This window comes from Uloborus diversus, chromosome 10, assembly GCF_026930045.1.
Source record: "Uloborus diversus isolate 005 chromosome 10, Udiv.v.3.1, whole genome shotgun sequence".
Taxonomy (NCBI): Eukaryota; Metazoa; Arthropoda; class Arachnida; order Araneae; family Uloboridae; genus Uloborus; species Uloborus diversus.
The window spans coordinates 7,840,657-7,855,703 of record NC_072740.1 but is presented as its reverse complement, the minus strand read 5'-3'; the positions used below and the strand labels follow the sequence as shown (position 1 = coordinate 7,855,703).

Below are 15,047 nucleotides of genomic sequence, written 5' to 3'. Positions count from 1 at the left end.
TTACCCATTCATTTAGAGAAAATACAATACACTCAAAATAAAGCAGGTATAAACTGACTTTTTAACAGGCCAAAAATCGATGTTAATGTACATATTCATTAATAACCATCTCTTTTCCATTCACGCGAATGCAGATTAAAGAATTGTTAAAACTATTTGAGTTCATTTAACATTCAGAGTATATTTTAGAATTATAAAATTTTGAGGAAGTGCATAAAAGTCAATAATGTCCGTGACTTAAATACACTACCCACGCACAAGCACTCTGTTGCAAGTTCGGCATAAAGAACCACAAGATAAACTTAGCAGCTTATCAGAAAACAGATAACTAAATAAAAATCAATATGTATGTCTGACGCATACAGTTTCAAAGTTAAGGTAGGAGCTGTGGGAGGTATTTTCATGTCTGAAACGTAGAAAAATGTTTTGTAAATATCTGACATTGCATATCCTAACAATCAGTGTCATAAACTGTCTGTTTCTACAATGTGGAGCAGAAGTAGACGCAAGTAAGTTTGCGTTTTCTTTAAAATTGTATTTCATAAATGGTATTTCATAAATATCGGAACTGATAACACCAATGATCGCAATTGTAGTGTAGTATGATACGCGTTCTGAACAAAAGATCGCCATCAAAGTTTGTTTAGCAATTGTTTTTGTTTTCTTCAGCAAGTAAACATCAAATATTGCTTTATTGCTTTGTAGAACGATGCATGTATATAAAGATATAATATCATATAATTATATATTTTATGCGCTCGTATCTTCGATGTCATAAGAAATATGATTATTAAACTTTAAGTCAAAATATAGATTTTTTTCTGTACTTTTTTTATTACGTATTTTATTGTACTACCAATATGAGACTATAATATTATAAATGATAGCAAGAATGATCCTAATTAAAATGCACTTTGAAAAGTATTTTAAGCAGAATATAATTGTCAAAGTTCTTTAGTATTTGCTTTTTTTTGTTGTTGTTTTATTAAGTCAAAAATATTGTTTTGCATATTGATGAATATATATAAAGATATTACGTAACACTTGCTTATTTTATGCTGTCATATCGCATATTTATAATGAAAATTAAAAAAAATAACTTCATTGTTCAATATTTTGTCAGAATTTCGGAATTTTCTCCCTATATCTTATGTTTTCATTTTCGTACTACATTTTCTAAATGATATTTCATAAATACCTTGGCTGGAAACATGAATGTGCTCGATTATTAACTATTTGCAGCTCAAACTGAACAACAGATAACTATTTAAGATTTTTAACAAGCTGTTTCGTCTTATTTAAAAACTATGTTTTTAATAAAAAGTTTTTATAAAACGACGAATAAACATAAAAAAAATAACAAATATTCAAATGTTAGAAATTAGATTTAATCTGTATACTTCGAAGTAAAAGGTTTTTAATCAACCTAGGGATAAAATTTGCCAATTCTGAATGATTTTAAAGACATTTAATAATGTGAATTGCTTTGGTTTTTCTATGTATATTATTGTAAAAACCATGAATCGTTTCATTCCTATTTTGATATTTTAAACATTGAGCAGAAAAAATTCAGAACACTTGAAAAAATTATTTACTTTTTTGTTTAAAAAAAAAACAGGAGAACATTAAATTTATATTTTTAACTTTTGAAATAGAAAAAAAAATACGTTTTGGGGCATTTCCTAACATAATTATAGCACGGTTTTCCTGAAACCATGTTTAATTAATTTTGTGATCAAAATTAGTATTTTACCAAATAACAGAAAATTAAGAAACGCAGCATTTTATTTTAACATTAGAAATTAAACTTTACATTAAATATGATGCTTAAAGCAAAGAAAAAAAACATCGAATCTCGACAACTCGAAGCGTATAGCTCGAATATTCCTTTATTTCGAACTTTTCATCGGGTCCCAAACTGTTGAAACTGTTGAGGAAACTTCCCATAACTTGAACGTTTTTGCCGGTCCCTTGGGTCTTTGAGTTATCGAGAGTTGACCGTATTTCATTAGAAGTTAGAACTTTTTGCTAATACAATTTTCTTGTGTTCCGTTATTAAAACTGTGGTGAAAGGGCTTCCCTATTAGAAAGTTTCACTAGACAGTTCCAACAAATCATTATTTCTTTGAATATTAAACCATATATATATATATATATATATATATATATATATATATATATATATATATATATATATATATATATATAATATATCCATAAAAAGTATTTATTTTACTTGCAACAATTCGAGTTTGAGAATAAACACTCAACATGGACATTTTTGAAGAAAAATAAAGTTGGATTCATCAAGTTTTTGACTCACAATTAATTGGATTGCGTAAATTTTGGAAAGTTTTGTTGTTTAATAATAACATTACAAATAACACATGACATCGGAAAGCAGTACTAGTAGATATTTTAGTTGTTTTTATGCAATCCATTTTGTTCAACATCATTTTAACAATTTGTGAGTAAATTGGAGCCAATCGATCGTTGAAATCTGTCTCGAATAAAAGCATAAATTAGTTAGCTGTTTAAATATACTGTGTTAAACCAATTGATCGGTTAAATCTATTGCACTGAACACTCTAGCAAATTAATCCTTAAGTTCCTAGCAAAAGCGGTTGAACAAATTGCTGGTTTAAATTCATTTTATTAAACTCTCACACCAATTTACCTACTTTGTACAAGTTTGTTGTACTATTAAATGCTTTCACGAATAAATCGCTAAAATCTGCTGTTTGAATGCCTATACAATTTGATTGTTTGTCGTTTATAGTTTTGGATTAAGCGCTTAAATCGATTGATCTTTCAAATTTTTTGCAGCAGGCGCTTAAATCAATTCATTGATTAAATCGTTTTTATTATGTGCAATGCAATGCAATTCGAAAACCTTACTTTTAAATCGGTATTCGATAAGGATCGGCATGATTCTAGAATAGCAACTATCAAATCTGAAGTACGTGTTAAATTCAAGAAGAAATATAAAGAGTCACTGTTGAGATGGAGCATCAAGTAATGGGCGAAGTGAGAAAAAGGTTTACCGAGTGCATTTAGATGGATGGCTGACATCTAAGTCTGAATCATCGTCTGAAGACAAAATGCTTTTACGTTTACTGTGTGTTCTTTTGTGTGTTAAGTAAATAAAGTAAATCATTCTCTATTTCAATGACGCTTTTAAATCCGAAGATTCACTGCCAGATAATGTATATAAATCAAGGTGTTTGGAGGTAATACTTTTTGCAAGTAAGCATTACATTATTCTCCTCTTCAATATCAAAACTATACAGCATAAAAAGTTTTGAATGGTAATACAGTCGAACTTGCTCATAACGAGAACAAAGGGACCATGATATTTGCTTGTTATAACCGAATGCTCGCAAAAAACGAGTTCGTGAAAAAAAATCATGAAAATTCACCATATTTTTTTTTTTTTAATCTCTGTACAGTACCAAAGAAGTTAGTTAATTTGCTTTGAACGGTCTGAATGTCTCTTTTTGAAGTCATTGTTTTTGAGAAATACACACACATAATTTTTAACTGCTTCTTTACTCCACGAATTAAAAAAAAATGTTCAGTCATCGCTTGATCTCAGAATTTATGATTTTTCATTAACATTCGGCTAACTTCGGAATGTTAAAAAAAAATAATAATAATAAGCTGTGCTTGAAGTCAATGGAAATTTCATGAATCACAAAAAGATTGCTCGCTTTAAACGGAGTTTGCTCGTTAAAAGCGAGTTATGCTCCCATAGACTTAGCATTGTAACAACCAATTATTTCAAATTTCCTTGTCAAATCCAGGTTATCGTTATATAAGGGCTCGCTATATAAGCGAGTTAGTTTAGATATTTCTATTACAATTCTTTCTTATTCTTCTCAAAATTTACTTGCTTACGTTCAAACTTTTTACAAGAGATTGATTACTATTGATGATTCCCATTTTAATGATTTATAATAATGATCGAAACTTGAATCCCATGTGAATTATCTAGTTTCATCAATAATTATTTTCACAATAATTAATATTCATGATTTAATATTATTTTCATCGTGATTTTCGAGATTCAGTAAATATTAAAACTTTAATGATTCATTATCAAGGCATCAAATTTCAGCATTGCTATCTTTCGAGTTTCAATAATAATTCATATTCTAATTGTTACTGATCAGGATTTAAAATTATTCTCGTGATAGTTATCAAATTAAATTTATTGAAAAAAATGTTTCAAGAAATGTTGTCAAATGTCAAGAGACGTTTATCATAAGATAAAGTTTTGCCAACACAATTGCAATATTATCTTATCTACAAGGTTAATGTTAAGTGATAAATCAAATTTAAAAAACGGTTTCAAAATAAATAAATGCAAAGAGAATATGTTTCGGTAAAAATAAAAAATCAATACTTTCGACATATCATTCGCACTTTAAAATGCATAAATTATAACTTACTGTGCATATAACAAAGTGATATATTAAAACATATTTACAAAGCGTCAAAACGATACCAATTTTAAAATATTTTGGTGCTAATTTGCATATTAGCATTTTGTTTCATCTATGTATTTTTAAAAAAAACCGTTTTTAGCTGTTTCATATTTTACTCAATCTACCTTTACTACTTATATCTATTTTGGTGAATATATGATACGCTGCGTTTCATATATTCACCGCAGCGTTTTGTGACTTACACCACTTTACACTCGCCGTCAATAACACCTTTTGGGGGGAAAATATAGCGGTTAACAAGGGTTTAAAGTTATATGTGTGCATAGAGTGTGGTTTTTCCAATTGATTGAGGTTTTGTAGTGTGTTTTTGCGTATCATGGCCTAACATTTGTATTTACTTTTTAAATAGCAATGAAAAATATAAATATTTTGATGTTTTACTTCGACAACCTGTCATTCTTCTGAAAGGGCGATAAGTTCCAATCTCATCATCGAAATGGTCCCTTAAAACTTTGAAGTCTAATATCTCCTTGGGTTTTTGTCGCACAAATGTCAAATGTTATGTGTTAGTAATATCTTTCAATGGAGATTATTTCCTAAAATATAAATTAGGGGACCTAGGGGCTCGTATAAAAAGTTAAATTTTGTATTTTTTGACTCATTTTTATTTTTGCTTCAAACTTTCAATATCTTAACTCGGTATCTGATTTTGAACATTTTTGCAATTGAAAGTATGCACCTAGGATTAACGGTTGCGAAAATAGAGGTCCTGCAGGTTAAAACGTAACACCCTGTATATTACGTACATATAGAAGTGTAACTAGGGTTTTATATGACTTAATGTTTAAAATTTTTCTTGTTACTGAGACATCAGAACCTGAATACTACCAAATGAAAAGTTGTTTAAAAACACACTTTTTTAAAAAAGAAACACCGTAAAATTCATATTCTACTGCAAAGTTATTGTACTTAAAGGGTTAAATGGGAGTGTTAACATTTTTGTCTCGATTTTTCTATGCGTGGGGCCTAAAAAAAATCTACCATTACTCTTACGTACTTATTTCTCATTCGGCCTGTTTTATGTGTACAAGGGATTTTCTTTTAAAAAAGAAAGAAATGCTACACTACTGGCTCTACGTGCAATGATGGCACGTACTTAAAGTCACTTCTTCTGAAGTTTCATCCGAAAATTTCTGCTTGAGATTATTTAATATTTGAGCAGTTTTTTTAAACAAATTGAATTCTTATAAGTATAACCATACATGCAGATGAGTTTGTTTCACTTTTAAGCTGGTTCTGTTTTTTTGTATTGAGAATCCTTTCTCTACAGTGTCCCATGGAAATTTCTACCCTCTTTGAATGACTGTAACTCAAAAAATTACAATGATACAGAAAGGTTTCGATTATGAAAATAAAGTGACCAATGTAGAAACCAGCCATTTAGCCGAAAGTGTTCAAATTGCTGGCCGTTATGGTTCAAGTACCTGACCAGCTGACCAATGAAATCCACAACGTTTCAAGTCACTTCGATTGGTAATTGAACGCATTCTCTCTCATTGGCTGCTCTTAACCATGGATTGTGGTTGGTTTCGTGCTATCAAAATTGTGTTTGACATGCTTCCACAGAAAAAAAACAACCCCCATCGTTCTCAAACCCAGAAACCATAGGAAGTGTACGGAAATGGCTCGTTCTATGCAAACTAGGCTTGGTAAAACTCTCAAATAAAATTCTCCGCTCATGATCATCTTCATTAAGATTTATACGAATTAAATTTTTTCGTTGGGCACGCTTCAAATGCCATAGATGCTCGACTGTCTCAGGAGCTGATTGCTGAATAGATCTTCTAGGAGGTTGAAGTGGAGCATTTCAACGACTTTTCTTTGTCTCGAGAGGCCATGGATGATCATAGTTATCCGAAATGGCTCTTGTTGACTTTCTTAAGAGCTCCTTCTTAATAAAACTTATTCAGCAAACGAATAATGGTGAGTTTCGTTCGAACATCTTGTTGAAACTCATTTCTAATGCTCTTTTTGCATTTCCTTAATGTTCGGGAAATGCGGTTTTCTAGTTACACTTAAGAATGAATAGTCTTCACTCAAAGTGAAGTCTGACTTCAGCCATTACTTGACGCCATCACACTAAAAAAAAAAAAATGCCAAAGAGGGTCATTTTGAATGTTCAAAGACGGTGTACATTTTTTGGGGGCACTGTATATATAAGTGTTTAGATCAATAAAATATAAGAGGAAATTAAAGTAGATAATCATGCTGAATTTTGTCTGTCTAATTAAAATTAAAAGCCATGTACTCAGATTTTCAAACAGCAGCCAGAGGTAAAAAGGTACCCGAAGTCGCCATTAGGCCTCAACCATAAGAAAGCAAAAACAGAAAACGTTAAAAGGCATATGAGTAACTTTGCCTTCTTGAATAAAAAAAGGAAGCCAACTTTAACCCCTTCAATTAAAAAAAAAAAAAAACACTTATATGCTTGCTGTACGTCACTAAATCTTTTTTTTTTTTTTTTTTACGGGAGATGTCTGAATGACTTTGGAAGGTTTAAATGGCTTTGGTGCAACGTAAGTTATTTACATCTGGTACTAAATGACACAGGTGCTGTTGTAGTTGGTTTGAAAAGAGAAAGATTGATTTCAACATTTCTGGGGATCAAATATCTTCCGGTAAAAACCAATGAAAGCGTAACGTGCGGATGGCTGAAGGGTTTAATAATTTAAAGAGAAAAACTGCCCATAATAATACAAGAAAAAGATGTGATGTTATGGACTGAAATGAATACAAAATAGATTTTGTACCCAAACATGCAACACTAATGGTTGACTTTGTTAAGAAATGTGTTTGTACAGTATGTTTACGAAAATCAATGAATGAAAAAATTTAAAAAGTTTGAATTTTTCTCAGCGATTTCTTCTGTTTTGAATGTCGATTTAATACGAGTATAAAACGTGTCAAACGATGAAAAAAATAAAATATGCAAGACTAGTTTAGCTCAAAGAACTCTCGCATGGTGAAAAATATAATACAAACCATACAAAAGGAAAATAGTTTTCCCATAATTATTACATAAATAAATTGCAGGAAGTAAGCTCAGAAAACGTGCAGTTGAATTTGTTGAATGGCGAATCCATTAATGAAGGAAATAAACGTGTGGGACAGTTGAATGTCGGTAGCAATTTTAAAGCGGAAGTGAAGCAAGTTAATCCCCTCTAAAATTACCAATAAATGAGGTGCAAAATATCAATTATATTTTTAGTTACTTTTCGCTGAACTGAAAATTGCCTTGAAAATTTTCTAATTAAACACAGTCGCTGACGTTATTTTAAATGGTAATCTTTTATTTTCATAAATTGTAGATTTGCGTTCTTAATATAACATTAATATTAAGCCCTTGTAAAATAAGATTAGAATTTTAAAATAATTGTACATTTTGAATAAAACGTGCTTAATTTTGGCTGGGTTCTAACTCTTGATGTCATCTGAGAACAGAAATTTAAATTTAAATTATAGTTGTTATGGTTGTGCCGTGTATAAACTTCGCAAAATGACATAAATATACTGCAAATAAACCACTGAAATTACGCAAAAGTAGAATAAACTTAATTACGCAAATCTCTTTTTAAGTACTGTCGAGCTTTTGAAGAACGAACTGTAACGAAACTAAGTAAAATAAATCTTTTTTTTTTTTAATTCTAAAATTCTCTTTCATACTCAAATTCATTTTTAGGTAAGGGGTTTTCTACAAATGATATCACACTTTTAGAGAGGGAGGGGGTAACAAGAAGTGTGATATTACGCATTTTTAAGAGAATATGCTTATGAAAAACAACGGAAAATGTGACAAGAGAGGGGGATAAGGTAAAGTCTGACATCATAAGGAAGAAGCATCTTGTTGATTAAAAACTGCTCCATCAGGTTGAATAGCGGCATCTTTGCATTTTGGTATATTTTGATTTCATAATGCATATCAATTGAACGAAAGTAAGAGTCTTATGATGAAAAATTACTCATTTTTAAATGATCGAGTACAAATGATGTCACGCTTTGAGGGTTTCATGAAATTGCTGCAGTTTGTGACAAGAGAGGAGGGGGCCAGGAACTTAGTGACAAAAAGGGGAAGGAGGTCAAATGTGTTTAAAAAAATGACATGTTTTATGATGGACAGCCTCTACCTTTATGTTTATATCTCTACCTATAAAATAAGTGCGGATATTATTAAATAATGGGGGGAAGATAAAAATGCCAAAATTACCCCTCCGGGGCTACGTTTTGGCGGTAATACAAAATCTAAATATGAATAGAGAATAATAATGCAAGTTTTTGGACCCATTAATTATTTGCTCTTGTCTCTTCGTTATCGAAATATGAGATCAGAAAGTCGCAAAATTTTGCGAGTTTCGGAGAGAAATGGAAGATATCCTTCACGCACTTTGCAGATGGATGTCCTGCCACATACAGAAGGTGAAGCCGCGTGGTACCTCTCATTTCTCGTCAAGTCTTTAAGATTGGCGACTTTATTTAAAATTTTGGCAGCCTTTAAGATCCTGTCTAGCAGGGAGACGAGAGCAAATAATTTATGAGTTAAAAAAGGGGGAAAAAAAGGGTTTAACTATGTTCGTTCGATTTTTTCCTATTTATTTATTTATTTTTTCTATCAGTACACATTTCGCAGGGGTCCCTGGTTAGAACAGTCATTTCTTGGGTAAAAAAATCCCCTACCATTCCCATTCCAAGAAAGTAATTTTACTTTTTATGTATGATTTTCTACCAGTCTTTCACAACAGTTATAGTTTTCATTTTTATCTTAAACATCCGCTGATGCTAGGATAATTACGGAATGGTATTTAAATGCACTAAAATTCCACGAAAACTGTATAATCCGATGATTTCAAGCGGCACAGAGAACCCAAAAGACGGAAAATATGAGCATGGACAATAAACAGTTCAGTATAGATAAATATCAAATCCCACCAGTGTCAGATAGGCGAAATTTGGACTAAAAAAGCCATATAATTCATCGACTAAGAAAAGTACTAGCAGCTGTTAAGCCCATCGTTAGCACGATAAAACAGAGAACAGTATGCAACATTGATTGCTTATTGTGCCAGCCAATTAATTTATGCAGGTTCCCTACCCCTGCCAGGCAAAGAACATCTGTCCAAGACACGCGTCAATAACTTAGCCAGAATTAATGTAGGAATATACAGGGTAGTTGATACAATAATGCCTTGAATATGGCTATTAATTATGTAACACGTCTCTTGGATATGGACCTTGCATCTGCATGAAAGATCTCTACAATTGACAAGTCTTTTGATCAGTCCCGTCATTAAGGGGGGGGGGGAATTGCATTCCGTGACAATGGGAGTTTGAGAAATCAATGTGTATTTTTGAATTAGTGATACTGGTTTTTGTTGTTTTTTGACGGGATTTCTAATGCATACACTTAACCCCCCCCCCCACACCCCCCCTTGAAAAAAATTGAAATGGCCGGCCTTGCTTTTGTCCAAGTCATCATTGACAAGTATTTCGAAGCATCGCTGTCAGATAATCAAACTTCTCGCAGTCTTATTACTCTGTCTCGTTTTTGATTTAAATCTGACTCACATAATCTAGAAATTTAAAATAAAAAAAAACACTCCTGCAGCCCTTCATGTTCTTAATATTTTCAAGAAAACGGTCATAAAATTGCCCATTTTTTTATTCAAGACAATTAAATGAAGGTGTTCGTACGGCAACTTTTTTTTAGCTTTAACTTTGTACGCTGTAGCCCGGAATTTTCACGGGCACAAAAAATAGGAAACGAAAATTTAGCCCCTGATTTTGATGGGAGTTAGCGGGAAGGGGTAAAATCTCATGCTTACAGAAAAGTCAGAGACTAACCACCATTCAAGGTGAATGCATTACCATTTGAGGATTTTGATACCTCGTTTTTCACCAGGTGGGCACCAGGGCTGATAAGCTGCAAATTGTACTAGGAATTTTGTTTAGCAAAGATCATCCCAGCTAAATAGGAATTTAAGAGATTTTTTTATACACCGCAAAACTATACAATATGGACAATGACTATATTTTCTTCAAATTGAAAATTCACCAACTTAAGCTGGATTTGAATTCGCAAAATACGAGCGTAAGTGATTAACACCTCACCACTACAATATCCTGATAGTCTGTAGTGGTACTACGAGTGACGATTTTATTCATTACGCAAAACATTTGATGGCCATAAATTTTTAAAATTTTTTTTCTTTTTGCGCATGAGTTAACATAAACAAAACTTTGATTTTATCTACTTTCATACACTTATGGGAAAAAATAATTATGATTTAATTTTACACAGTGAATCGCTTCAACACCTGTTGATTATTTTTACACAAAATATTCACATATTTTTCTTTTATAGCACGAATACTTAACGTATTGTTTCTCAGAAGTTGACAAAGAGTACATAAATGATTTTTTTTAGTGTTTTTATTAAGAATTTTAGAAGTGTATAGGATTTTAGATAATTTCAAGGTATCATTTCAGGAAAAATCCTAATCTTTGTATTTCCTATCAATGCAAGGTAAAAGTAAACATTGCGCTTGTATTCATGACAACGCGCTATTGAAATGTTTATTTACACATTTTCATGGCTGTGTTCTATCAGAAATCTTGCGCAAAGTTCACCGCCTTGAATATTGACACCACACATGCTTGAGATCATCAAAAATCAATAAACAAATCAAGGTAGAAATTTGTAGCTGCCGGAAAAAAATAGAGGATAAAAATCCTTGAAGGTAGAGGTATTTTTTCAATTCAAATACATAACTCCAATTCTTGCATTTAAGAATAAGAATTTCTTCATTGGCTAAAGTCGTTCTAGCTCTGAAATTGAGTGCATTAGGTTATTGATAAATATTATTTTTAAGGAAGCAACAAAATGCATCGGTGGCCAAATGAGAGAGAGGTCATGTCGCAGGCTGCGTCATTGAAATTTTCACGATGGTTTTTTTCGGGGGCCTTTTCCCCTCTTTTTGGGAGATCTCTCGTTTTTTTTTTTGGGGGGGGGGGGGTTCGTGATACTGGGATCACCACATACTGGGATCACGTGGGCCTTTGCTCTTGGGGGTATCGACAGCCATGCTAAATGATATTTAGAAATCTTATTGTATTTCTAACGTAGAGAGGAATCATGAAGTTTCATTACAAAAAGAAAATGCATCAAAAAAAGATTTTTTAATACTTTGATCATTGTCTCCAAAGGTTTTATTTATTAATTTTTACTCTTAGGTACTGCAGTAGATACAGGGATACAGCGGTGCTAACATCGGAAATTGAAAATGGATTATGTGAAAAAAATAAAAAACTCAGTGTGTTTTTTTTTTTTACTTGTGGGGGAATAAAATGTTCGTACACTATTCCCCGATATTGACACATTGCAAGAAATTATAATAAAAGTGATATCATCGGTAACAGAAGATACCTAGTGCTATGCGCTTTGCCAGGGCTCGTGGGCGGGGAGGGGGGAGCTTCCGCCAGAACCTTTTGGTTTTTCTACACATTGCTAATCTTAATACGGCAGTTTACATCTGTGTTACGAGAGGTAGGACCAAACCCTCACCCACAAGAAGGTATATTCGACGAATTTGAATCATCTAGATGTTCTCAGATCTACGCAAGTTTAATAAGTCGAACTGCATTATTCTTGTGATAAAACTTTATGAAGCAAAGATAAAAAAATATGCATAAATATTAAGCATTTTTAAAAATAAATTTTCATTATAAGTGCAAGACCTCATAAGCAACTTGTATTATAATCGAGATTGCGTTCTGTTCTGTGAACAGCTTTCAATCGACGACAACTATGAGTTCTTTATGGATAAATACCGCTCTTAGACCAGTCTTTACTTCCTTTTTTGCAGATAAATGTTCGTTAGAGTATATTTTTAATCTGTGATGCATATGAAAAATTCATCCCTGTATTTGATGTCACAATATAAATTAATAGAAAGACTCACTCAAGCCAAGGAGCAGGAAATATGGGGATCAGGAGAAAAATTATTTTGCAGAACATCATGATAGGCTCAAGGCCTTACTTTCTCTATTAAGGAGCTATAGCAGTTGCGGCTTCTTTTGAACTGCCTTATTTAAGTTCATCTCCTTTTGGGAAAAGCGATAGTTTTACCTTTAAATTATTTCTTCGCTTCAGCGAAAAATAATATGATGAAGACAAGCATGGGCGTGCGCGTGCACACATACACCAGTTCCCATTCCATGCTGATTAACGGGTTAAATATCTTATAAGTTTTCAAATTTCATGTGCTTTTAAAAATATTCCTGATACTAATACATAAGTTAAATTAGCGATGCTTCCATCCAACTCTCTCTATATATATCTCCATTAAATAAACGTAATAACTTAGGATCGGTAGTGAACACGTTTACTAAAGAAATGCGATGAGTCGTCTTAAAACAAGAAGTAGGAACTTAGGGCCCGTTAGCATTGCAACCTACATTTGATAAATACCGTAGTAGGCAGTACTAAATTAAATCGCCTTCCTCCTAGTAAGGAGTAGGTCGAAAATTCCACGCACCAAAATCCTCTTTTCCCCCTACCTTGGAAAAATTTCTTATTGCGGTATGAAAACATCTGCAGTGAGCCGGATTTTTGGTCAATGTAAACTTAATCTATAATTGCATATGACATTTGAATGTGTGTGTGTAAAAGTTAAAGATTCTTCCCAATTTTTCTTTTTCTAACTTCCAGAAAATGAACAATTATTTACTGAAACCGCCGATCCTCTCGACTCATGGAACAGTCACCCAGGCGGCCTGAGTACGAAACATCCCTATTTGTACTACTCTACTCTCACCTTTGGAGTCATAATAACAGGAACAACATTGCTGATAATCTTACGAGCCTGCTTCCGAACTTGTCAAATATACAATCCACGGATAATACAGCCTCAAATTTATTCTCCAGTAGTCACAAGGTACAGACTGAGCATTGGTGCTACCGATAGCCTATTAATAAATGGACATTACTTGCCAGTCGACAAACCACCAGATTATGAAACGGTAGCTATAAACAATAATTCAAATATGGACATCAAATCTCCGAAAGATACGCATGTTTCATATGAAACTCCTCCTCCGAGTTATGGCAGCATTATATGAACCATATTCATGACGTTTTGTTTGAATCATCTCTATTAAAATGTAAAAACTTAGATGAACTTAGCTGTAGTGACGTGTTGAAAAAGCACTCAGAGTCAACGAGTGCAAAGATCCTACCAGGAAGGAAATCTGTCATTAGTACATCATGCATCCAAGAATTTATTTTCTAATCTTGAAATGATTTTAGAATCTACAGCTTGAAAATTGTTTTACTGCCTACAGATTTGAATTTCTAATAGAAATAGTTTCTCAATCTACTTCCTAGAAATTGCCGTCTAATCAAAATAGTTTTCGAATTGACAAGCTAGAAATTGTTTTCAGCCTACAGCTTTGAGATTGCATTTTTATGGAAATAGTTTCTGAAACTGCCGCGTGAAATTATTTTCTAACCTGCTACTTTGAAACTGGCTCTAACTGAAATAGATTTTGAATGTACAACCTTGAAATCGCTTTGTAGTCTTCAAATATGAAGACGTTTTCCTAAAAACCTCACGGCTCATAAGGGTGCATACTAAATACTGACCAACTTATAGCACTATTGTTTAGAAAGTACTTCTCAGAAGATGACACCTCATTATCGTTGACCGTACGCAACAGTTCAAGCATAAGGACTAAATCTCTGAAGAATAAAAAGTTTTTATAAATGAAACCTTTTTTGCACAGAAGAGCAGCACAATATAAACGCCAAAACATTACATTTTAAATTGACCACATGTATTTAAGTGAAGAATTACCACTTAGTTGAGATATCACACGCGTTAAATAAAACTACCCCACCTGTAACAAATTCTTCAGAAAGGAACTTGTTCACGGCTAGAATTGGATACTTTGAATGTGTGTTGCAATGTTAATGAACTATCAACTTAGTAATGAACTACCTGTTATTTTTTTCAAATGATTATAATTTCTTAACAGACAGTCAAGTAGACAACTAGAGACAAGTACTAACATCAATTTTGAAGAATATTCTTTACATAAAACTATTCTCCCGAATGGTGCTCCTCCCAATGGTAAATTCCTCCCCTTTTATAAGGTCATAAGTACGAAGGTGAAATATTTATCATTTCGTCAGTTAAGGCGATAATAAATAAGATGGAAATTTATCCATTGACCAAGGTGATATTATGCAATGTTCTTCAGAAGTACACTATAAATAATTAAAAATCTGAGGAAGATAACTTGTAGCATTTGAAAATACCAACCATGTTTTGGTCAATTGCGAAACTATCTTTCCATTTGTAGTTATCATTATATTTAATGAATCGAAATAGTAATAATATAGGTTGATCAACATGTACAAAAGATTTTAAAGTGTTGCCCCTTAATTGGTATGGTTTTTTTTTTGCAACATAATAGGAGAGGTAGGGTACATGTAACCCCAACATTATATTTCTTGTGCGATCCCTAAAATTTAGCAAATTAAAGTGG

At 32.4% G+C, this 15,047-nt stretch overlaps 1 protein-coding gene across 2 annotated transcripts in view; it reads left to right on the top strand.

Moving 5' to 3' along the window:
* Nucleotides 1–373: 373 nt before the first annotated feature.
* The window catches only part of LOC129231753 (uncharacterized), a 36,112-nt gene continuing 21,438 nt past the window's right edge, over nt 374–15,047 (top strand). Inside the window, exon 1 of one of the 2 annotated variants that reach the window (XM_054866118.1) lies at nt 374–509. In XM_054866118.1, the coding sequence (XP_054722093.1) occupies nt 422–509 (88 nt within the window). In that variant the 5' untranslated portion in view covers nt 374–421. The remainder of the gene's footprint in view (nt 510–15,047) is intronic. The other variant, XM_054866117.1, reaches the window with a different exon arrangement.